Genomic DNA, 25459 nt, shown 5'->3' with positions numbered 1-25459 from the left:
GGTCTTGGAATGTGGGTGGGGTCTGACACATGTCTTAATATATCTTCAGAGAAACAGATGCTGGAGAAACATCTTGGAAAAGATGTCCTGTTGTGTCAATGCTTACAGACCCTTCACTGTCATCACAGGGACTAAGTCAGGGCCTTTGCATGTGTATGGAGGTCAGAGGACAATCAGTAGAAGTCTGTTCTCTGCTTACACCATGTGGGCTCTTGGGATAAAACTCAAGGCTTCAGGACTGGAGGCAAAGGCATTTTTTTTCGCCAAGCTACCTTGCAGAACCCTTACACTTATTTTTAAAAATGAGATAGAAGACAGGAAGAAGGATGCTCATGGAATTGAGGGTGCGGGAGGTGAAACTGAGAAACACAGGGTCCAGGTGGGCTGGCTATACCGAAAGGTCAGTTAGGGCACAAACCGGATTGTAAGGAGGCCGACAAATTCCCTAAATACTCTTGAATTTTGAAATTTTGTTTTGTCCTCTCTGCTCTACCCAAAATCTTTCTAGGTCATCCAGACTAGGATCACACTCATGGATATCCTCCTGTTTCAGTCTCTACAGATTGACATCCACTACCAGCTAAACTGTGAGCTTTTGATTTAAATTTGCAAAAAATCTTTGAGGCAAACATATACTTTTAGATTGTTTTCATTTTACATCGTCTACGTTTGTCTGCGTAAGTGTATAGCATATGTGTGTACTATCTTCAGAAGTCCAAAGAGGGTATCAGTCCCCTAGCATTTTGTTGTTGTTGTTTTGCTTTGTTTTGTTTTTCAGCACAGGGTTTCTCTGTGTGGCTTCAGATCCAGTCATGGAACTAGCTCTATCGACCAGTTTGGCTCAAACTCACAGAGATCCGCCTGTCTCTGCCTTCCAAGTGCTGAGATTAAAGACATGTGATTAAAGGTATGAAATTTAAACCACGTGACCAGTTCTATAGTCTTCTATGTGGCTGTGGGCCACCTGAAATGGGTGCTGGGAACATAACTTGGTTTCTCTGAATAAGCAATAAGCAGTCTTAACCACTGGTCTACTTCTCTAGCTCCCAAGGCAGATAGTTTTATATTTTTTTCATATGGAGAATGAAGCCTCCAGTGTCCTACATGCTAGGGAATTTCTTTACTAATGAACCTCAGCTTCAAACCACCAACTAAATAATTCAGATTCCAAGAACTAGGATTTCTGCCTGCAGATTGTTTTGTGACTCACACCTGTATTTAGGATGCTGAAGCAAGAAGGCAGAAATGAGTTCCTGTCCAACCTGAACTATACAGTGAGTTCCAGATGACAGGTTGTGGTAGTTTGAATGGAATTGACCCATAAGCTCATAAAGAGTGGCACTGTTATCCAGCATGGCTTTGTTTGGATATGTATGGCCTTATGGGAGGAAGTATGTCACAACTGGGGAAGCTTTGAGGTCCATGCTCAAGCTTCCCTCAGTGTGACCCTTAGACTGTTTCCTGTTTCTTGCAAGATATAGGACTCTCAGCGACTTCTCCAGCACCATGTCTGCCTGCATGCCACCATGTTCCCTGTCATGATGATAAGGGACTGAACCTCTGAAACTGTAAACAAGCCACCCCAGTTGAATGTTTTTATTTATAAGGGTTGCTCTGGTCATGGTGTCTCTTAAGAGGAATAAAAATCTTAAGACTCTTGTTGTGTCTGTGTAGGCACAGCATTGAAAGTTCAAGGTCACTGGGAGGTGATAGCACTTCCTTTAATTTCAGCACTGGGGAACCAGAAGCAGGCAGATCTCTGAGAACTTGAGGCCAGCCTGTTCTACAGAGAAAGTGCCAGGAAAGACACCAACACTACACAGAGAAACCCTGCCTAGGAGTAAAATCTCTGAGTCTTACTTTAATTTCTGATGTGATTGTGGCCATGACTATGGAGACCCAAAATTGTGAACCTATTTTCACACTGACCAGAGGTCACAGAGACCTCTATTCCTTCAAGGTTATTGTGTTTCTACCTCAAACAAAGGTCCCACCTAGATTTAGCGCAGAGAGTGTTGCTCTCTCAAGGCTATTGGCAACCGGTGTGACTAATATCCAGACCTTGTGTTTCAGGTATAGAGAAGTAGATATGTTTCTACTTCAAACAAAAGTCTAAGGATCCAGCTAAGTTCCAGTTCCCTTAAGGAACTGGATAACATTGGATTCCACCCAGGGAGTGGTTTGCCTACAGAATCTTTTGGTCTAGGGTGTGAGCTTGACTTGTTTTGTTCTAGCAACAGAATGTTTAATTTATGGATGTAGGCTGCAACCTTCAACTGGTCTGTTCATTTCTTTGTATCATATTAATGCAGTTTTTTATGTTACTCCTACTTTTTGGGGTTAGGGGTATTTTAAATAATTGGAAATTCTACATGGGTGATTTCAGTAGTCACAACAACTCCCTCCTGATACTTCTCTATATGTCTTCATTTATTACTTTTATGTCTTCATATTCTTTACCACATTTCTAAATCTCAATGCCTCTATTCTGGCAAGAGGTATTTTCATCAAGGCTGGTCCCTGACACATGACCAAGAACAACTTGAAGAGGAAAGGGTTAATTTCACCTCACAGCTTTTAAGTCCATCAATGAAGGAAGTTGAGTTTGGAACTAGAGATAGGGACCTGCAGGCAGATATTGATATAAAAGTCTTTCAGGATTGTTGATTACTGATTACTGGCTTGCCCTAGGTGCTACAATCATTCTCCCAGCTATCTAGGAAACAGAATGCTAATGAATTTCCCCTCAGTTTATGTTTTGGTATAAAAGCTGTCTGGAGAGTAACCACAGGTGGATTTTCAGGATATGAACTCAGGATTTCATGAGGGATCCCTGAAGACTCCCTCCCAATAAAGTCATGTGAGTTGTGTCTTTCTTCCCGTGCCTCTCCACTTCCCAAGAAATAATTTATGGTCCAGGCTGGTCCTGGACCCCGACAATGGACTTAGACACAGAAAGGATGGAAAATGAAATTTCCCGTTTCCAAGACTTCACTACCTGACATGGTCCTGCAGAATAGGTGAGGCTTAGAGCTCATCTTTCTCCAACGCGGAGGGTTTTGTATGGCTCTAGGTAAAAATGTTGCTTTTATCTATCTATATCATTCCAGGGTGATTAAAGACTCTATTACGAAAGATAATCCCCGAGTGCTGGGATTAAAGGCAGGTGCTACCACCGCCTGGCACCTGATGTATTTTTAATGACTCTACTCTTCAATTCTGTACTTCCCTTCACCATAACCATCAGGTTAAATGTCAGCTATCCATAGATCCTCTGACAATACTGTGACCCACTTGTGGGCTTCCCCTATATAAACCCAAACCCATAAATGCTCCTGGCTGCTCTCTTTCACCCACTGTGCCAGAAGGTGGAACATTGGACAGAACTTTGGCTTGTAAACAATTAAACCCCTTTGTGTTTGCATCAGATACCGGCTCTGGGGTGGTCTTGTTTTGGGGTCTCTTGACACGGCACAACAATACCAATGAAGAAGAAAATTATGATATTGAATTATTTTTGTTGCCTTTTTATACAGAAAAATGAGAATGCAATGGGTAGGCGTAGGGACATTTTGAAAACACAGTTACTGAAGACTTCAAATACAATTCCTTGGTTCAGTAGATGCTTGAAGCCAGCTGAGACTTCCCAGACCCTGAAGCTAGCAGGAAGGCTAATGAATGAGAAAGATCCCAAATCCTTATTTGCAAGCAAGGACAAAGTCTGAGCCCCAGGTCATAGACATAGCACTCACCACATCTATGGCACATTTCTGTAGCAAAGATGATCCTCTTGGGTGACCTCAGGGCTCAGAATATATCCATGAGCTCAGGGCAGAGTTGGGCAAATCTCTTTACGATAACGTCATCCAAATCGCTGTAGCACTCCAGATGGGCAGGCTACTGCTCCACATTTATCTTGTTCAAGTTGGCTGTGCGCTGCAAAATGCTTTTCAGAATGGGTATGGAGAAGTCGTTTTCATAGATGGTGACCTTGGTGAGCTGGGAGCACTGGCTGAGGGCAGGGATGAGGTCAGTAAGCTGATAGTCCTTCATCCTACAGCCATGCATGGCCAGAGACAGCAAAGTGTCACATTCTCAAGCAGAACTCAGAGAGGCAAAGGATCTAAGGTCAATAATACCACACCTCTCACGTCCAGATGTTTTAGCTGACAGAGGCTATGGTACCAGGGGAAATAATTCAAGTCGCACTGTGACGGTCGGTAGTGAATTATGGAGAGAGTCTCCAAGGGGTTGTCAGGGACCTGGGGATAGGAAAAAGAGTTAGGTTGGGAAAAGGATTTTGGAGACTGTATCCTGGGAGTTTACATAGAGGGAAACAGGGCACACATCTCAAGGTTATTTAGACTATATGAACAATGAGTGTGCCCCGGTGCGGCATAGGTAGGAGTCTACTGAATCAAGTCACACACCCCTACTATCTCCATAATTGTTCGCAGTGACTGGCAGGCACCATGTACCCACTAACCCTTCAATTTAAAGAGAAAGGTTTGCTCTGGTAGCTGACCCAGGTCTCCACCTTGCTTACCTGAGTAACTGTTCCATGTGGTCTCTCAGAAAGTAGACCCCAATTAAGGATAGATGCTGCAGACAGTTGAGGTTGGAGAACTGAGAAATGAACTGGCTGACACATTTCTCTTCTGTGTCTGCTGTCCTGTGGCCAATTTCCAAGGTTTTCTTGTAGATGCCTGTCAGGGAGAGTTTGTGAAGACTTCTCATCTGGCCAAGGCAGGGAGCAAATCATGATAGTGTGGGAAAAATCCCACCCTAAGTTCAGTTCCAGCTCCTCAATGTGCCATGGCTGGAAAGCATACAGAATCTTTTTTTTTTTTTGATAGTGCATACAGGCAGAGCCCAGATCTTCATCTTCATACAGCAGAGCTGTAGGGAGCCTTTTCTCTGCTGGGTACCCTGCAGGAAGCATGCCTGTTCTTCCTCCAGATGGGACCTGAGTCAGAGTTCAACTATGACCTTCAGATGCCTCCTCAGTGCACGTCTGGGTAGGTCCGTCACTACTCGCTCCTCTCGTCTACCGTCTCTGTTGTGCAGTCTTCTTCCTCTATTCCCGTAGTATTCTCCAGAAGCCATGGTCAAGTGCCTCAGGTCAAGGACCTGATGTTTCTCCTTCCTGTAGATAAAACCTGTGAAGTGTAAGTAGACATGAGCCAACTTTCACTACACATCCCTAATGTCAGCTCTTCCCTCCTGGAAAGGTGTGTGTCTCTTCAGTACTGAGTGTCCAGTGTAGGAACCCATGTGTGCTATGGACAATTTCCCTGAGCTGCATATGCAGACCTGGCTACTTTCCTTGCACTAAGATACTTTATATCCAGAGAACAATCTGGGGATCTCTCCTTGGACCTGGGATCCCCTTTGTAATCAAGTCTCTTGTAAACCCTAAAATGACTCCCTTAGTTGAGATATATACTTCCCTGATCCCATATCCATCCTTCCTCCCTCCCCCCCATCCCAATCCCCTGAGCTTTCCCCATTCCTCCCCTACTCCCTTCTCTCTAACCCTCTCCCCTTCCAACAACCCCCACACCCCCCCATGCACCCGAGGTTGCCTGGCACTCTTGTCAATTTCCAATCTCCAGGAGGATAACTACATGATTTTCTTCAGGTTCACCTTCTTATTTAGCTTCTCTAGGATCATGAATAATAGGCTCAAAGACCTTTAATTATGGCTAGAATCCACTTATGAGTGAATACATACCATATTCCTCTTTTTGGGTCTGGGTTACCTCACTCAGTAAAGGATTTTCTTTTTCTTTCTTTTTTTTTTTTTTGAGGGGATGCAGTGAACTTTATTGATGGTATTCAAGAGAGTAGGGCTCCCTAAGCCCCTCCTGCTATCTGGGGGTCTGGGATGGAAACTGTGAGGGAGAGCTCAGTGTCAAGAGTTGAGTTAGGACAGGGACTGCTCAGCAGCCGAGGGCCTCTCTCTTGCTGTGTCCTTGCTGGGGTGGGTAGTCCAGGGCAGGCTTCTTACTCCTTGGAGGCCATGTAGGCCATGAGGTCCACCACTCTGTTGCTGTAGCCGAACTCATTGTCGTACCAGGAAATGAGCTTTACAAAGTTGTCATTGAGAGCAATGCCAGCCCCAGCATCAAAGGTGGAAGAGTGGGAGTCACTGTTAAAGTCGCAGGAGACAACCTGGTCCTCAGTGTAGCCCAGGATGCCCTTTAGTGGGCCCTCGGATGCCTGCTTCACCACCTTCTTGATGTTGTCATACTTGGCAGTTTTCTCCAGGCGGCATGTCAGATCCACGACGGACACGTTGGGGGTAGGAACACGGAAGGCCATGCCTGTGAGCTTCCCGTTCAGCTCTGGGATGACTTTGCCCACAGTCTTGGCAGCGCCAGTGGATGCAGGGATGATGTTCTGGGCAGCGCCATGGCCGTCTCGCCACAACTTCCCAGAGGGGCAGTCCACGGTCTTCTGGGTGGCCGTGATGGCATAGACTGTGGTCATGAGTCTTTCCACGATGCCAAAGTTGTCATGGATAACCTTGGCCAAGGGAGCTAAGCAGTTGGTGGTGCAGGAAGCATTGCTGACAATCTTGAGGGAATTGTCATACTTGTCATGGTTCACACCCATCACAAACATGGGGGCATCCGCAGAAGGGGCGGAGATGATGACCCTTTTGGCCCCACCCTTCAAGTGGGCCCCAGCCTTCTCCATGGTGGTGAAGACACCGGTCGATTCCACAACATACTCAGCACCGGCATCACCCCATTTAATGTTGGCAGGATCTCGCTCCTGGAAGATGGTGATGGCCTTCCCGTTGATGACAAGCTTCCCATTCTCAGCCTTAACTGTGCCTTTGAACTTGCCATGGGTGGAGTCATACTGGAACATGTAGACCATGTAGTTGAGGTCGATGAAGGGGTCATTGATGGCAACAATGTCCACTTTGCCAGAAGTGAAGGCAGCCCTGGTAACCAGGCATCCAATACGGCCAAATTCGTTCACTCCGACCTTCACCATCGTGTCTCTGGAACAAGGCTGGCACTGTGCGAAAAGAAACAGCTGTCTCTAGAACAGGGAGGAGCAGAGAGCCAGTAAAGCGTTTTCTATGTCCATCCATTTGCATGCAAAATTCAAGATGTCATTGTTTTTTTTTTTGCCGCTGAGTAGAACTTTAATGTGTATATGTTCCACACCTTCTTTAACCATTCTTCTATTGAGGGGCACCTAGGTTGTTTCCAGGTTCTGGCTATTACAAATAGTGCTGCTATGAACATAGTTGAACAAATGCTTTTGTGGTATGATAGGGCATCTCTTGGGTATACTCCCAAGAGTGGAATTGCTGGGTCTTGAGGGAGGTTGACTCCCAGTTTCCTGAGAAACCGCCACACTGATTTCCACAGTGGCTGAACCAGCCTTGGCCCATAACCATACTGATGAATATTTTGCATATCACCATAGAACATTCATCTGGCAATGGATGGAGATTGAGACAGAGACGCACATTGGAACACTGGACTTAACTCCCTAGGTCCAAAGGAGAAGCAGAAGGAAAGAGAATGTGAGCAAAGAAGGCAAGACCAGAGGGAACCTTCACCCGTTGATGGATGGAGATTGAGACAGAGACCCACATTGGAGCACTGGACTGAGCCCCCAAGGTCTAAATGAGGAGCAGAAGGAAGGAGAACATGAACAAGAAAGGCAGGACCGTGAGGAGTGCGTTCACCCACTGATACAAGGGGACTGATCTAATGAGAGTTCACCAAGGCCAGTTGGACTGGGACTGAATGAGCACATGATCCAACCAGATTCTCTGAATGTGGCCAGATTCTCTGAATGTGGCTGGCACGGGGTCTTTCTGAAAAGCCATTGACAATAACACTGGGACTTGTTTCCTCTGCATATACTGGATTTTTGGAATCCAGTCTGTTTGGATGCTCACCTTCCTGGACCTGGAGGGAGGGGGGAGGAACTTGAACTTCCCACAGGGCAGGAAACCCTGACTGCTCTTAGGGATGGAGAGCGAGGAGGAGAGGGAGTAGGGGGAGTGGGAGGGTGTTGGGAGGAGGGGCGGAAATGGAAACTTTTATTAAAAAATTGCTGGAAAAAAAAGACACTTTATATCCACTGAGTTTCATTGTTAGTGTTTGTGGAATGCGAGAGAGAGACGCATTCCACACTGGCTGAATCTACTCTGAGCTCTAATCCATACTCAACTGTCCTTACTATAAGCAAACCATAGCTCTCAAGACCCCTGCATCCTGGCGTGATGATCCCAGCAGAAGCCTCTGACCCACTTACAAGGCCATTCTGCCAACCCTGCGGTCTTCTCAGTGTGCCCCACGTGCTCCAGGCGACCATACTTGGTTATTGCTTACCTGGGGTGAAACCTTCTGTCCAGATGTGTTTCTATGCCATTGAGCACAGTCTGTAAGATTTCCACATTGGGAGACTTCATCAATGTGCCCACAGGGAGGCAGGGGAAAGGCCAGGGTTCCCACACTGCCCTCACAATCCTAGGGTGTCTGTCCTTGAAGAGGCCTGGGAAGAGCTCCAGGAGCAGTTCCAGAGCAGAGAGGGCCAAGGCCTCATTCCTCAGCAGAGCCTCAGTGACAGCTTCGCGGGTGGAGGTGGGGTCTGAACACTCATCATGAAGGGTTTTCAGGCAGAAGGCTCCTGAGGAAGCATTCAGGGAAAAAATGTATTCAAGATAAAGGCTAGAAACCTTTTCACCCAGCACTGTTACCCATAGAACGAATTCTATTGGGTCTTAATAAGAAAATCCAAGAGTCAGATCTTTCAGGTAAATGCTGAAAAATCAGATAAGCAAAACAGCCAAGGATCTAGTTCTTACCTCCACCTCAGACCGAAATTCTCTGACCAAAAGGGCGATCCTGTCTCCAGGAATCCTCAGATTGAATCTGCTGAATGATGGCTTCCCCCACGTTATATTCCTCTCTCTGCACAGCAGGATCACTTCCCACCTCTACCTGCCTAGTGCTGAGATTAAAGGTGTGAGCCACCACCACCTGGATCAAGCAGCCACGAGTGACCTTGAACTCCTGATCTCCCTAGCACTGGGATTAAAGGTGCTACCTGTGCTACCAATGAAATCATTGCAAACTGTCTGTAGGATTAAAAGGCTAGAGATTGAACCATCCAATCAAACTGCAGCTTGGGTTGGAAGGTGGGACTGAAATAGGGAGGGGGAGGTGAGCAGAAGGGTATATAAAGATTTCAGGAGGCCACTGAAGATACTCAGAGACCTGAACATAGAGGAACTGCCTGGTTCAGTTGGGATAAAGAGACCTCTTGTCGTCAGTGCTCAGAACTGGTGAGTAGATGTCCTCTGTGGGCTCCTGTAGTTTGTATCAGGACCTTTAGACCGAAGAAGGGACTGGAAACTTTTATTTTTGTCGCTTCAGATGAACACATTTAAGCCAGTGGGTTTGATTCTAGATGAAGTTTTACCTTCATCTCAGATGTCAATCTATGGCAGTTTGTTGATTTCATTGTGGTTGGTGATTGTTTTGAGACAAGGGTTTCCTACCTTGTCCAAGCTGTGCTAGAACGGGGCCTGTAGTTCTGGCTAGGCTGGGAATCAAGATCATCCTGACTCACTTTCTCTCACACTGTGGTACATTCAAATGAGTGTTTTCAATAGTTTTTGTGGAACAAGGGCTCACGTAGACCTGTAGACCACATGTCTTTGACTCCTTGGCTGTTCTCGGCCTAAACCTTCTTTCTGGGGAGGTGTATGTGTTAGGGTCTGAGAGAATCCCCCAAAGAAGACCAACAGTCATGTATGCAATAACAAGAGAGCTTTATTGATTGCAACATTGGGGTGGCAGTTAGCGAACTCCAAAGAGGGTCACAGGTTCTTTTAAGCAGACTTAGGGGAATTCCAGAGAGGAGGGGCTAAAGTGGGGCTGATTGGTGATGGAAAGAGTAGTATGCAGGCTGATTTCTGTAAGGTTCTGGTTGCTAATTACATTCAACAATTTCTGACAGTCATTGGTATGTGATTTGCCAGTGGTGAGAGGTTGATGCTGGTCTGAAGAAAGATCTTCAGAGGATTGTTGTATTCCTGAGACCATTTTGGGAAGAACAGGCTACTTCAATAACTGAAGATGAAAAAAGAGAATTCAAGCCCTTCAACCCCAGCAGAAAACTTGGAACACCCATTTCAAGGCTCCAAGGCAGCACAGCCCCAGCAGAAGGACCCACAGCAATTGGCCCAGCTGAAGCAGCAGCACCAGGAACAAGCACAGCAACCCAAGGAAATGTCCTCACAGCCCAGTCCTTCAAAACAGGCTAAGCACGCCATGGTGGATTATCCCGAGGAAGAGAAGGAAGCCACAGCACCACCACCTAAAATTCCCAGACTTGAGACCACTCCCTTAGCATTGCCTCCAGACTGGAAATCTCTCATCAATCCTGCATCAGGTGAAGCTGATGCAGGAGGCCCAGGGGCAGCAAGTGACCTCCCCAAAGTCCAGCTTCCTCCTCTGGCCCACCTGGCCCCTGTGCACCAACCACCACCATTGGGGCCTCCACCGCCACTGCCCTACAGCTACATGACTGGGATGTCTAGCACCAGCGCCTTCATGTCTGGAGAGGGCTACAAGAACCTGCAATCCATGATGAAAAGCAAACGTTCCTCCAAGGGTGCCCTGCACCCCGCCTATGGCCGACATGCTCAGCTTCCCCACCAGCCCCATGTCTACTCCCCCAACTTACCTTCACCTCCTGCTTTTCCACCCCCAGTTTCCTTCCTGCCACCCACCATTCCTGCCCTTATCACAGGCTACCCTCGCCTTCTCCCTCCCAACATCCCCAATTTCCCACCACCACCTGCATGCCGGCCACCCATTCATGTAGCCCTTCCTCGCCGGCTTCGAGGTTTGGTTTTGCCACCAGCCAGCTACCTACCTGCAGCTATTCCACTGAGGGGCAGCGCGCTGTTACCACCTGTCTCCCCACCTGGCATACTGTCTATCAGGAGACTAGGATGGGCAACTGGATGAGATAACAGGAAGTCCCTTTCCTTGTTTGTTTATTTATTTTGACCCCGATATACCATTATGACAGACTCATCAACAGTACGATGTAAATGACTGGACTTGGAAGTCTCACTGAGTTCCTGACCCTGAGAAGGCTGCCAGAAGATAGAGAGTACTGGAAACATGAGCAGGAGGCTCAGCATCCTCTCCTGTGCACGCAGTTGCCTTTCGCTCTCACCTCACTGCACCTGCCATTTGCAACAGGGGTTCTCTTCTTCTGAGTGGGGGGAGGGCAAGAGGGAAAAGGTGTGACCTCAGTGTAAAAATAGAGATTGGCGATAACGTGTTTGTAAATACTATGACAATAAATTCTCTTATATGCTAAGCAGTGGTGTCTGTATGAAAAAAAAAGCAAAATTAAAAAATCTGAGTTTTCCAATGGACTTGAAGAGTCCATTGAGTGGGTAGTAGCAGCAGGGTGCCTTGTATATGTCAGACAGTTTCAGGGTAAGAGGGTCAAGCTGGGATGAGAGCAGTGCACCCTGGGTAATGCCTGTTATGGTGTGACCACATCCAGTCTCAGTTGCCTTCTGTGTCCTGCACTGGGTTACTTTTATTAGTGAAGACAGTAAGTAACCACATTGGCTTAGTACATAGCTTCACAATGGAGTGTCTTTCCCTCAGAAAATCAGGGCCTATTTTTTCTGGGATCACAAATTTTGGTTGCTGTGTTCGGCTGTCCATTTGTCCTTTCATTCGGCGTTTCTCTCCGACCCTAGTACGTGAAGCAGCCCCACTTAGCTTGGAACTCTACATCCTCTGTTGTCTGGAGGGGCAGCCTTGCTGGACAGCTGTCTCCTTTCCTCCAGGGAGAAAGAGGTGTGTACAGGGAAAGTAATATTGTTCACATCTCTCAGAAAAGGCTTCTACATGGAGATGCAGTTCTCATTGTCTCAAGACATTTGAAAAAGGCTCAAAACTGGTGATTTCTGGCTAGTCTTAAGGGAAAACTTCCACTTTGAGTTTCCTAGAAAGACATGAAAGAACCATTTATTCACAACACAAACATTACAGCCATGGCTGGTACCTGTACTTCATGGTTTTTGCTCAGTACCTGAGTCATCTGGGCCACTGAGCAGAGGGCAGAGGGCAGACTGCTGGCCACAGCCAGGGCCAGGGGGACTAATAAGTGGCCTAGGCTGGGAATATGTGTTCTTTGGTTCTAGTGTTGCTATCAGAGCTACCAGTCAGCAACTTTTCTGCCCATGAACCCTGAGCTGTATCTTCTCCTGAATTTCACTACAGCTAAGATGCTGAGGGGTTGATAGCCATGTCTTCAGACATTCAAACAGAGTCTGGTCTCTTTATTTTTCTCAACATGTTTCAGTGACAGCTCTTTAAGACCCTGCTGACTGTACCATAGCAGCTCAAAATTTACCTCTGAATCTGTGCCTTTAGTAGGGCTGTGACAGTAAACATTTTTCATTCATTATTGAGTTTTTTCTTACAATAATTAAAAGAATTTTTTCTTAAAAGAATTTTTTTTCTTTCTCCAAAGCCTGACATATAACCCTTTGCCCCACCTTCAAATTCATGGTCACTTTTCTCATAATAACTATTACATGCATATATGTTTTTACATAGACATAAATATTCTTAAGTACAATATGTTTGGTCTTAAATAAAGGCTTAACCATTAGCATGAATCTATCGCTGTGGTGGGAGGAGAAGACTCAAGGAGAGAATCTAGTTCTTGCCTAAACAGCCTCCTGCCCAGTATCACTCGTAGCCAACAGCACATTTAGACTCTCCTGTTGTAGTCGCTGAAGACCCAGGTGAGAGCTTGACCTATGCTGCTTCCCTGTCCTGTGGAGGTCTGCTTCTGCACAGGAGCTCCAATGGGGACTTCTCCCCGGATCAGAGTAGAGATTGGAAGGAGGGCTGTGTGTGGTGTGAGCCCTGCTGGAGCTCCTGCTCAGCTTCTCAGTCCTCCAGCCCCGACCCCTCTGCTCCCCACCCTGCCCTTCACGTGGAGCGGGTCCATCCACTTAGCATTCCTGCTCTTCTGTCAGCTGTCACTTCAAACATCATGGTGAAGGTTGCCGAGTGCAGGATGAGCCACAGCAAGGGAAGGAAGAACCGGAAGGTGCAGCAGAAAGGAATTTCCAGAAGATTCTCTAGTATTTTTTCCCTTTGTCTCACGAGAACCTGATGTGCAAACTCAGCTCTGTCTCCTTTTATTCAGTGCGTGTTTATTCAAACAAGATTCACAAGGTGTGACCATGGCTGGGTGGAGATGACGGGAAAGCAGACCACTTCTGTTCTTACGCCTTAGCTCTGGACTCTCTACAAGGGAGGTAGGAACACTGGCATCCTGTCAATGCACATACGGGATCTGGAACCGGGACAGCCTGCCTTAGTTAGGTTTCCACTGCTGTGACAAAACATTCTGGCCAAAAGCAGCTCAAGGAGGAAAGGATTTATTCCCTCTGAGAGCTCTCAGGTCCCAGTCCTTCACCGAGGGTCATCAGGGCAGAAACTCAGGCAGGAACCTGAGGCCTGAACTGCACAAATACCAGGGAGGAGGGCTGCAGTCTGGCTTGTTCCACACGGCCTTGCTCTGCTGGATTTCTCATAGAACCCAGGGCCACCAGCCTAGGGATCACATCACTCACAGTGAGCTGGGCCTCCCTCAGCAATCATTAATCATGAAAATGCCCCCACAGACTTGCCTACATGTAATCTGAGGGGGGCATTTTCACAACAGTGGTACGCTATAACTCTGGCCAACTCTGTGTCAAGTTGGAGAAAACACAAAGCAAGAAGAGCAGGTGTGGCTTGAAATCTCTGCCCTTTGGTCAGGGTGGAGCGAATCCACCTCTATGGGCATCTTAATGTACAAAACACCAGGAAACAACACCTGTGGTTGACGAGTTTGAAGGAGTACAAATAAACTAAAAACAAATCTCTAAGCTTTAGTTAGGGTGGAGCAGACTCACATTTTGTAAGGCCCTAAGCAACAGGTGTAAGAACTGTAAGAACATTTTCTCATTCAGGGGTTAATCAGGCTCCCCTTCTCCTTAGAGAATCCTCAGGTGAACCGGCTTTCCTGAGCTGTGGAATCCTTGGCCAGGTGACTGACAGGGTCAGTTGAATTAACTCATAAGGAAATGTGTTTTTCTAATTCTTGGAACAGATTACAATGGCAGGGTTCTCCCAGGATCAGATGTCAAACTCAGGTCCTATAATATGGCCAAGAGAAAGTAGATTTCCTTTACTGACCTGAACAAACCGCCATTCCTGCGCTTCATCCCTGTGACATCAGTCACAGTTGCTGTGATGAAATACCCCAAGAGAAGGCTCTGACCTGGAGCAAGTCTTATTTGTCTCACAACACAGTCCATCCTGGTGTGATGACAAGGTAGCTAGAGTGAGAGGCACCTGGTCAGGCTGCGTGCACACACAGGGAGCAGAGAGGAAGCAAGGGTACTGCTCAGTTTGCTTTCCCTTCCTTGTTCAGTTCAAGAATCCAGCATTTGGGGTGATGACCTCAGCCTGTGACACATTCAGAGTGGAGCTTCCTGCCTGCTTCTTCTTCTCCGAACAGCAGCAGGTATGTTTACTTGTCATGGGTCTGTGACTCTCCACAGAGGGGGTGATGGGAGGCAGAGGGCAGTGAGAACTGTCTTAAATGCTGCTGACATCTTTCATGGGTGGACCTTACCTTATGCGCCCTAGGCTATAATAGGCTGTACTGGGATTCTTTCTGTTAGCAAAGAAAGGAGCTGCAGAGCTGTGTACTGAGCCATCAAACAGTCATAGTGGCAGCTGTGCCTGTGAATTGAGTATGCAGAATCCAACAGGCAGCACCATAGACATAGACTTCCATCTTGTGGTCCAAGTGACATCAGGCCACTTGTCCCTTCCACTGTTGTGTAAATCCATCACACATGGTCTTCAGCATCATTTGTCAGAACTAACTCCTTGGTCTCTGCCTAGGAACCTGAAGACTCTTTTGGAAACCTCTGTCACTGAATGCCAGTTTTTCCACTCACACTTGAATAACTTCTTACAGTGTGAGCGCCTCCTTCACCTAAAACATCTGGACATGAGTGGTGTCCTACTGTCCAGTTTATATATGATGCCTCTCAGTGGTCTTTAAAGAATGTGGCAGACACTCAGGAGACTCTGGAAATACAAGGGTGTGGAATAAAGGACGCTCAGTTTAGTGAACTCCTACCTGCCCCAGAGACCAGGGAGAACGGATCACAAGAACACAACAAAACCCACATTAAGAGTTTATTGAAAGAGAGAAAGACATGTGCACAGGCCTGAGTAAGTGGGTGCAGGAAGAGAGTGTGGAGCTGGCGATTCTACCGTTTAAAGTCTGCCTAGGCATAGGCATGGGGGCTTAGTAGCCCTGGCATGCGTAGATCACATGACCATGCTGCATGTAGATCAGGTAGGACTTGAGGCCCTGGGCGGCTATGTAAGTTGCCTGAATGCTTGATGTCACATGTGTGGCCTTGGATCCCAGATGTGCCAATGCTTGGGGTGGGTAGACACTTTGCCAAACGCTTGTGATGGAAATGGTAACAGCCACAAAATAAGTTTGTATCACGCTTTCATCCAATCTGTATGATTATTAAAATATATGTCCATGGCTTCAATATTGGTCATTGTTGACTTCCTTAAAACAATTAATTGTAAGGTTTTGTGTCAAGTATACTCAGGGAAGAAATAAAACATGAAAAGAAGTGGTTGCCATGATAGTGCCATTTGATAAGTAATCTTAAAATCACCCTTGCTGGAAAAAGAGTTTTGGCAGAATTCACTAGGCATCGTATTGTTGCATGAGTTCTTATTGGTCTTAACAAACACACATACACACAAAACAATATGTCTGGAGCATAAGCTTTAAAGATAATAGAGAATGGGTTTTTATGCAAAATTGATGCTTGATTCCTTGTGACTACGTATCCATCATTTTTTATTATGATTCTATGTTTTTCATATCTTGTATCTTGATCCTATTTGTTCATCTTAAGGCGTCCCTTCACATTTGCCCTCAGCCCCTACATGCACCCCAAATAAAATGAAATTCTAGAGTAAAAAGGAAAAAAATGAAATGGGAAAAAATTAAAAACGAATTTTATAGAGGAACCCTGTGTAGAAAAACAAAAATAAAAAAGGTCTCGTTCCTGCCTCAATGTTTTAGGAGACTTCTTGACTCCCAATGGGAAGCCTTACCCTATCTAAGGAACAGATGGGGACGTGATGTGGGGGATGTGGGAGGATCGGGGGAGGGAGTATGGGGGAAATGGCATTGGTATTTAAGATTTTTTAAAAAAAGGATTGTTTTAAAAAAGGAAAATTAAAAATCACTTAAATAAAAGATGAAGAGGAAAAATCTCATCATGGACATTGTAGTGCAACTATGAAAGCCACACTGTAACCCGATTTCTCCACACATCACTTCTTACAAGTATTCATTGCAGAGTCATTTGTCTGGTTTGAGGTTTCTGGCCATCACTATGCCTTTGATTCTGGGCTCCCACTAGGACTCATACTGGACATCCTGCTGACATCCTTTCTTGGGAAGATCCTGCAGCTTCCGTTCTAATGGTCAGGTCCCTTCATGTGCTCCAACAGATCATAGACAGAGTAGATGTTGGGGCAGGCCAAGTTGTACTCAACCCTGGGTTTGGGTATGCGCAACTGTAGGGTTGGTTCATCAGACAGAAGATGGGGACAGCTCTCCCATGCTCACAATTTCAAGTCTGGCTCACTCACACCTCTGCTAACAGGGTTGGCTCTGTCGTGATGCCCTGGTGAGGTGAGGGGCTGATTTCAAGTGCTGCCCCTGGTGGGGATCAGGGATAGCTCTCCCACTCTTATGACCACAAGGCCGGCTCTCCCACCTACCTCGACACTTATGGGTTGGGGCTTGGAGTAGGAAGAGGGCATTTTTCCCTTGCCCATGTCACCAGAAAACAGACGGGAAATGGGGACAGCTCTCCTGTGATCAAAGTTTTGGGGCTTGCTATCTAACATCTACACTCACTAGGTTGGCTGTTGTACAGCCCTGGTCTGGTACAGGGCCTACTGTTCTGAGTGTTACACCTGGTGTGGATGGCTCTCCATACTGATGACCACAGCACCAGGTCTCCCACATGCCTCAGGCATTGTTGGGCAGAGGGGGAAATTCTCCTCTACCCGAGCCACCACTAGCCGATGGGTGACAGGGACAGCTCTTCAATGCTCAGTTTCAAGTCTGGCTCACCCAAACTCCGCTAACAGGTTCAGCTCCCTTCCACAAGTGTCTTTTACACTGACAACTCCTGATATCTCCTCACTCATCCACACTGCAGGAGCTCAAACCCTGGACCCCAGGACAAACTATTGTTCAACGATTCAGCTCAACTCACACACCTGAAAACTGCCTGTCCTCTTCACTGTGTGGTGCTGGGGGTGAATGTGAGAGCTACAAACAGCATCTCCATTTTAATTGGCCAGTTCAATTTTCTTATTTCTTTGTGAAACCGGGTTTTCGATTTGAAGACTAATTTTTAAGATTAGCTGTATGTGTGTGTGCTGATTGTGTGGATTTGTGGATATGAAAGTAGGACCCCATATGTGTCAACAGTCCTATCACCTGAAGCCATCTTTCCAGAGGCATTTGAAAGCCACAGAATCCAAACTTGGGTCCTCCTAAAGAAGCTGCATGTGCTAGGAGCTGGAGAAATGGCCCATTGGTTAAGAGAAGTAGCTGCTATTCCAGAGGACCTGGGTTCAGTTCCCAGAACTTATGTGGTAGCTCACAACTGCATGTAACTCCAGTTTCAGGGGATCTGACATCTCCACACTACTGGACATAAAATAAAGAAGAGAATCCTGCAGAATATTTGGAGTTTTTTTTTTTTATTTAAAAAATCCACTATGTGCTGTTAAACTCTGAGCTATCTCCATCTATTGGTAGTTGCTCCTTTTTGGTTTTTTTGTTTTTTGCTTGTGTTTTTTTTCAAACAGGGTTTCTCTATAGCTTTGGAGCCTGTTCTGGAACTAGCTTTTATAGACCAGACTGACCTCAAACTCAGAGATCCACCTGCCTCTGCCTTCCAACTGCTGGGATTAAAGGCATGCAGCACCACTGTCTGGCCATGGGCAGCTATTTAAAGGAAATATGTTATGCTGTATGCTAGGCTGGCCTACATGTCCATAAGAAGCCCACACTGGCTGATAACTTGATTCACCTATGCCAGGCTCTGAAATGCTGACACTACTGATCTCAATCTGTAGATCTTTACGTCTGCCCAGACATTATTAGCTGAGGAATCCTTACATTTAGATATTTTATGCAATTTAGAGAACAGGAAAAACATTCAAACAAAGAACCCTTGTTCTATGTATTCAATAATTATTTCAATGAGGTATAGAACAGAGCAAATTTAAGTTATTTCATTGATATCTTACTATAGAGAAAAGCTAAAATCTAGACCTAAGGAGAGTTCCTTAAAAAATGAATCAGCACAGAGACAAGTGACAACATAAAATACAATTCTTTTTTAAAGTGAATGTTTTAGGCCAGTAGAGACATATTTAACACCTTTATACACACTATGGCTACTTCAGAGTTTGAGAGTCCATAGGAACACAGCCCTCCAGACACAGGGCAAGCAAGCTGGACATGGCGGCTCACTGTGGTACTATCAGTGAGGCAAGAAATAAAAATCAAGAATTCAAGCCAGCCTAGAGTGCGTGAGGCTATCAAAATGAAAATCTCATATGTGGAAGAAAAGTAAATGTCACAAACCCTGTTCCCTTTGCTCCATGTTGTCTTCTTCAGCCATCTCTGATTGATCCCAGTGCCCCGAAGTGCACATAACTGAAGAACTACACAAAAGGCATGTCACTAAGTCACAGGTCAAGGACAAGAGTGAGAGAAGTGTCACAAAAGTTTTTGCTTTATCGTCAATGTGACCGGACCTCTGCTTCACTCACCAGATCCTAGAGATTTTCCATTCCTGAGTCACTGACCTGAACTTGGCAGTGAGATTAATAACTGAATAAGACCCCAGAGGGAGAGCATCCAGGATTGCAGGTGAAAGAAAAAGCCACTGTTTCACCAACAGAAGCCACATAGAAACACAAATTTGTCTTCTGACGCCACAGGACTCTAGCTGTCCCCACTGTCCCATTGTTCTCCCTGCAGGGTCCACCTCACTGCACATCATTCTGATCCAAGCCAATGTTTGCAGTGTCTGATGCCATGAGCCCTGAGACCCCAGGTGAGAGATGTGCCCCAAGCGTTCCACGTGCTTAAATCATAAGTCATGTTCTCTACTTATGGCAAGCAAAAACAAAGTCTGGGTACCAGGTCATACACAGAGCGTGCAGCACATTTATGGCAGGTACGGGTAGCAAAGGAGATACCCTCGGGCTGCCTTCTGGCTCTGAGTATATCCATGAGTTCATGGCAAAGATGGGAAAATCTCTCTACAGAGATGCAACCTGACTCATCATAGCACTGCAGAGGGGCAGGGTACTGTTCCACACTCAACTTCCTCAAGTTGGCCGTGTGGTGCAAAAGGTCCTTCAGGATGGGCATGGAGAAGTCATTGTCATACAAGTTTAACTTAGTGAGCTTTGAGCACTGACTGAGGGCAGGGATGAGGTGAGTGAGGTGAGAGTCCTTCATCCTACAGCCCTGCAAGTCCAGGGACTGCAGAGTGTCTGCCACATTCTGTAACAGGACTCGGAGAGGCACGGGATCTAAGGTCAATAATACCACACCACTCATGTCCAGATGTTTTAGCTGACAGAGGTTGTGACACAAGGGAAAGTAATTCAAGTCGCGCTGTGACAGATGGAAGCCAGTGGTGGTGAGAGTCTCCAAGGGGGTTGTCAGGCACCTAGGAACAGACAAAGGGACTATATGAACAGTGAATGTGCCCGGGTGCTACACAGGAGTCTACTGAATCAAGCCACACCCACAACTCTCTCCATAATTGTTCCCAGTGACTGGCAGGCACCATGCACCCACTACCCCTTCAAGTGAAAGAGAAAGATTTGCTCTGGTAGCTGACCCAGCTCTCCACCTTGTTTACCTGAGTAACTGTTTCATGCGGCCTCTCAGAAAGTAGATCCAATTTATGGATAGATGCTGCAGACAGTTGAGGTTGGAGAACTGGGAAGTGAACTGGCTGACACATTTCTCGTCTCTGTCTGCTAGCCTGTTGCAAATTTCCCAAGTGGTCTTGAAGACATGAGTCAGGGAGAGTTTGTGAAGATTTCTCATCTGGCCAAGGCAGGGAGCAAAATGGGCCAGTGTGGATAAATCCCACCCCACGCTCAGTTCCAGCTCCTCAATGTGCTGTGGCTGGAAATTAAAGAACTTTTTTAGAGTCCATACAGGCAGAGGCCAGATCTTCAGATTCGTACAGCAGAGCTGTACAGAGCCTTTTCTCTGCATGACCCAATGCAAGAGATATGCTTCTTCTTCCCTAACGCTGGGCCAAAGGCCGAGGTCAGCCATGACCGTCAGATGCCCGCTCAGTGCAAATCTGGAAAGGACCTTGACAACTTGCTTCTCTCCCACAGTCTCTGCAGGGCCGTCCCCTTCCTCTGCTCCAGTCTGTATTCTCCAGAAGTCATAAGGCACTTGCCTCAGGTCGAGCACCTGAAGATTCTCCCTCCTGCGAGTAAAACGTGTAAAGTGTCAGCAGACATGACAGCCCAACACTCAGCCAGCTTTCACTACACATCCCTAATGGCAGCTCTTCCCTCCTGGAAAGGTGTGTGCCTCTTCAGCACCGCATGTCCAGCGTAGGAACTCACGTGTGCTATGGACATTTTCCCTGAACTACATATGCAGACCTGGCTACTTTCCATCCACTAATATCTACTGAGTCCCATTGTTAGTGTTTGTGGGGTGCCAGGGAGAGACGCATTCCACACTGGCTAAATCTAAGCTCTAATCCATACTCAACTGTCCTTACTACAAGCAAACAACAGCTTTCTTGACCCCTGCACTCCAGCATGACGATCCCAGCAGAAGCCTCTGACCCAGGTATGGGCCCTTATTCCAATCCCACAGACTCTTCAGTGTGCCCCATGTGCTTCAGGCTCCCACACTGGGTTATTGCTTACGAAACCTTGTGTCCAGATGCATGTCTATGCCATGGAGCACAGCCACGAAGATTTCCATGTTGGGAGTCTTCATCAAAGTCCCCACAGGAAGGCAAGGGAAAGGCCAGGCTTCCACCATTGCCGTCACAACCCTAGTGTGTCTGGCATGGACGGCATCCTTGAAGAGACCTGGGAAGAGCTCCATGGGCAGTTTCTCCAGAGCAGAGATGGCCAAGGCCTCATTCCTCAGCAGAGCCTGCCTTGCCAGCTGCATGAGTGTGGGTGGGGTCTGAACACTCATCATGAAGGGTCTTCAGGCAGAAGGCTTCTGAGCAAGCACTGAGGGAAAAACATACTTTCAGGATAAAGTTGAGAAATCTCCCTCACGCAACACAGTAACCACTCAAGGTTAGAACTTATTTCCCCAGCAATGGCAGAAACATCAACTTCACCCATTGTCCTCTCTGGTGGTGTAAAGCCAGACTTCCTCACTAGCAGCACGGGAGCCTCGCTAGCCCCTGAATGTGCAAAACCTCAAAATACCTTGTGTGACCCTTGTTACAACAACAACAACAACAACAAAAACCCTTGTATTGTGTTCAACGTTTACTTTAATTCCTACCAAGGAGGAGGATGGCCGTGGGTTCCTCCAGTTTTCTGGCCACCCTGTGTCAGAGCCAGACCACATCCAAAACAGCATAGCTCTTTGATAAGGACGCAGACTAAAGCCTGAGTCAAGACAGAAGGTACAATTGCAGTTCCTGCTGCTGTGAGTCTCAAGCAGAAGAATTTCCCAGGAATCAAAGATATGTGTGATCCACAGGTCTACAAGTGCTCTTATTCCACAAAAATAAAAGCAATCATTTGAGCTGTGTGCAGTGGTGGCACACGCCTTTAATCCCAGCATTCAGGAGTCAGAGGCAGGAGGGTCTTTGTGAGTTCAAGGTCAGCCTGGTCTACAAGAGCTAGTTCCAGGACAGGCTCCAAAGCTACAGAAAAACCTTGTCTCGAAAAACCAAAAAAACAAGAAAGAAAGAAAGAAAGAAAGGAAGGAAGGAAGGAAGGAAGGAAGGAAGGAAGGAAGGAAGGAAGGAAGGAAACAAATAAAAATAAAAAGCAATCATTTGAATGGGCCGCAGTATGAGGGAATGTGCTGGTAACCTCAGTGCCCGGAGAGAAAAGGATCTTCATTTCCAGCCTAGCCAGAGCTACAGAGACAGTTCTAGAAAAACTTGATTGAACAACATAGGAAGCCCTTGGGTCAAAACAATCAACCATAATGAAATCCGGAAGCTATCGTAGATCGACATCTGAGATGAAGGTAAAACTTCATCTAAAACCAATGTGTTCATCTGACGATGGAACAGAAATAAAAGTTTCCAGTCCTTTTTCGGTCTGAAGGTCCTGATATCAAACTACAGGAGTCAACAGAGGACAGACATCTACTCACCAGTTCTGAGCACTGACGACAGGTCTCTTTATCCCAGATGAGCCAGGCAGTTTCTCCAGGCTCAGGTCTCTGAGTATGTCCGGTGGATCCCCTGAAGCCTTTTGTTTGTTTGGTTGGTTGGTTTTTTAATTTTGGTTTTAGGAACTCTCCGTAGATGAGGCTATCCTTGAACTCAAAGAGAACTGCCTGCCCATGTCTCAAAAGTGCTGGGATCACAGGTGCGAGCCAACAGCACCAGCTCCGCTAGAAACCTTTATACACCTTTCTGCCCAACTTCCCTATTTCAGTTCCACCTTCCAACCCAACACTGCAACTTGATTGGATGATTCAATCTCTGTCATTTTAATTCTGCAGAAAACATCCAATCATATTATTGATTTGAATCAGAACTCCTTGAGAAAACACCCCCACCACCACCACTGCCCCTCAAAAGTCTTGGATAAATACAAATATTCCACTTGTTAATCACCAAACCTTGCTGAATTTGATTCATGTGGCCAAAGTCACTCTGGGTTTGAGTTAGTTTGGGATTTAATATATTGTTGATAGCAGTCATAAAAATAATTCAAAAATGTCTTGGCAATGCACCTGGGAAAAGAACTAGTCAATCAGGCATATATTCAGAAGCTCAAGGCCTGAACTGGATGCTCTGTCAATAAACTGAAATAGCAGCTACTCAAAAGGGTGAGGCAGGAGAATGCATACATTAATAAGGTGGTTCAGGGTATTAGGGATGCACTCAGTTCTTAGAGAGCTGCCCAGCGTACACTGAGTCCTCTTCCCATCACTAACTGTTCCCGAAACAGAGTCACTGAACCGGCTAATCCTAGGTTTTTGGCTCTTCTCTTCCAACTAGAGGGGTCTGAATTTATCCAGGTCTTTCAGAACTTGAATAAGAATAAAGGCTTTTTGCTTTTAGACACAGGACTCAGCCTCCTTGTTGGTTTTTGGGGAAACTCCACAATCTGGGCATAACAAAATCAGTATCCTGGGAAAATGTCACATGCCTTTAATCCCCACAGTTGGGAGGCAGAGGGAGTTGAGTCTCAGTGACTTCAATACTAGCCTGATGTAGTCAATTCCAAACCAGCCAGGCATACAATCTAAGAACCTGTCTTAAAAATTATTTTAAGCAGGGTAGTGGCCGAATACAGTTCCCAGGAGGCAGAGTTAGGTGGATCTTGTGTTGGAGGCCAACCTGGTCTACAGAGTAAGTTCCAGGAAAGCAGGGGCTACAGAGAGGTCTTCTTTTGAAAACTAAAAACCAAACAAAATTTAAAAAAATAAAACAAATTTAAAGGAAAAGATGGCTCAGTAGGAAGCCTGACTTCAAGACTAGGACACACAAGGTTTGCTGAGAGAAACTGCTGCAGTTTGTAATCCTGTCTCAGCATGCACTCCCTGAGCACAAATGCACCCATGAGCAAATGCATTCCTCTTGCAAATGAAAATGCTGAGTGTCGATCCAGGGCTATGGTGCAAGTTTTAAGAGACTGAAGAAGGACTGTCAAAATCCCGAGGCTAGCCTAGACTAACTGCGTAAGGAAACTCCACTTCTCCATGGAGCAGTACTAGGAGCCAATGCCAGAAGACAGAAATCTCTGGACCTGTGCTTTTCCTGCCAGCTTTTCCTGGAGCTTTTCTGTGATAGTCCCGTGTGTCTCTGAGGAAATATTTTTTTTCAAACAATATGTTCTGTTATGGCTTACCCTCCCCCAACTCCTGTAAGATCCTCCCCACATTCCTTCCCATCCCAACCCATTCTCTGTCTTTCCTAAGAAAACAAACCACACCTAAAGAATGATAAGAAGCAGCTGAGCTTGTGTGTGTGTGTGTGGGGGGGGGGTGCCCACCTTTAATCCTAGAACCCTGGAGGCAGGGGTTTGCAGATCTCTGTGACTTCAAGGTCAGCTTGGTTTGCAAAATGAGTTCTGGGGAGGTCAAGGTTATTAGATGGAGAACCACCCCCCCCAAAAAAACAAACAAAGCAAAAATGCCAGATTTGAATAGGACAACATAAATAACAAACAGAGGAAAAGAGCCAAACAAAAAAACAAGGAACGCGTAGAGATGCAAGACATGTTCACACATATAGGAATCCCAAAAAAACACAAATTTGGTAGCCATAACACATGAGCAAAGGACCAGTGGTGTGTGTGTGTGTGTGTGTGTGTGTGTGTGTGTATACACATGGCCTAACCAAACCTTATGAGAATAAGAATCTCCAAAGTTGCCATGGTTTCTTTTGTCCAGGCCATCTACAGCAGGTCACGAACTTGTCCTTAAGAGTTGTTTGTATCCCCAGGGAGACTCCATTTGATTGAACTAATTTTTCATTTATAATCCTTATCAAGTAGAGATAGCTTTTGGGTTAGGGGCGACACTACCTTCTGTCTACTTCTCTTAATACCAGCCCCCAGGTGGTGACCATTGCAGTTCCTGTTCATGCCCACCACAGTCTCTTTGAGTTCCCAATGCGTCACTTCTGCTGGGTTTAAGGGTTCCTTGAAGTCCGCCAACCCATCTGTCACTTACAATCTTTCTTTTTCTCCTCTTTTTCAGGCTTCCCTGAGCCCTGAGGGGAGAAAGTTGATTGAGACCCGCATTTATGACTGAATGTACCAAGTCTCTCTCTGCCAGCCTCACTTCTCTATCTCCGTCTGCCTGTGCACAAGAGTATTGTGCCATGGAGGCTAAGAAAGGGCACAGGATCCCCTAGCCACCACCATGCATGCTGGGTATTGAACTTGGGTATTCTGAAATAGCAGAGCATACCCCTAAACACTGAGCGAGCTTCTCTCTTAGAAATTCTTCCTTTCTAAAACCCCCTCCAGATTCCTGAGAATCAAGGATGGAATCTCCCTCCCGGACACATTTTTAAAATTGTTTT

At 46.2% G+C, this 25459-nt stretch overlaps 1 protein-coding gene and 2 pseudogenes across 1 annotated transcript; all 3 read right to left on the bottom strand.

Annotated features, from left to right (window-relative positions):
• Positions 1-3615: 3615 nt before the first annotated feature.
• LOC148121096 (oogenesin-1-like) lies at positions 3616-5106 on the bottom strand (annotated as a pseudogene).
• Positions 5107-5819: 713 nt separating this feature from the next.
• LOC148121095 (glyceraldehyde-3-phosphate dehydrogenase pseudogene) lies at positions 5820-7023 on the bottom strand (annotated as a pseudogene).
• Positions 7024-16610: 9587 nt separating this feature from the next.
• Positions 16611-21420, bottom strand: LOC148121094 (PRAME family member 12-like). Its single transcript, XM_087909473.1, has 4 exons — positions 21146-21420; positions 20099-20686; positions 19366-19903; positions 16611-16709 (listed from the first exon to the last, which is right to left on the bottom strand). Exons 1-4 carry the CDS (start codon positions 21418-21420, stop codon positions 16611-16613), a joined length of 1500 nt encoding a protein of 499 aa, XP_087765599.1.
• Between the last annotated feature and the right edge of the window lie 4039 nt (positions 21421-25459).

The sequence above is a fragment of the Myodes glareolus genome, chromosome 8 (assembly GCF_982192425.1).
Source record: "Myodes glareolus chromosome 8, mMyoGla1.1, whole genome shotgun sequence".
Lineage (NCBI taxonomy): Eukaryota > Metazoa > Chordata > Mammalia > Rodentia > Cricetidae > Myodes > Myodes glareolus.
This window is presented reverse-complemented; position numbering and strand designations above follow the sequence as displayed.

Excerpts from the sequence above, each read along its gene's own strand:
- LOC148121094 (XM_087909473.1), bottom strand. The coding sequence starts at position 21,420 with ATGAGTGTTCAGACCCCACCCACACTCATGCAGCTGGCAAGGCAGGCT. Across the intron at positions 20,687-21,145 it reads GACATGCATCTGGACACAAG|GAGGGAGAATCTTCAGGTGC; the intron begins GTTTCGTAAGCA and ends TTTTACTCGCAG. Across the intron at positions 19,904-20,098 it reads CGCATGAAACAGTTACTCAG|GTGCCTGACAACCCCCTTGG; the intron begins GTAAACAAGGTG and ends GTCTGTTCCTAG.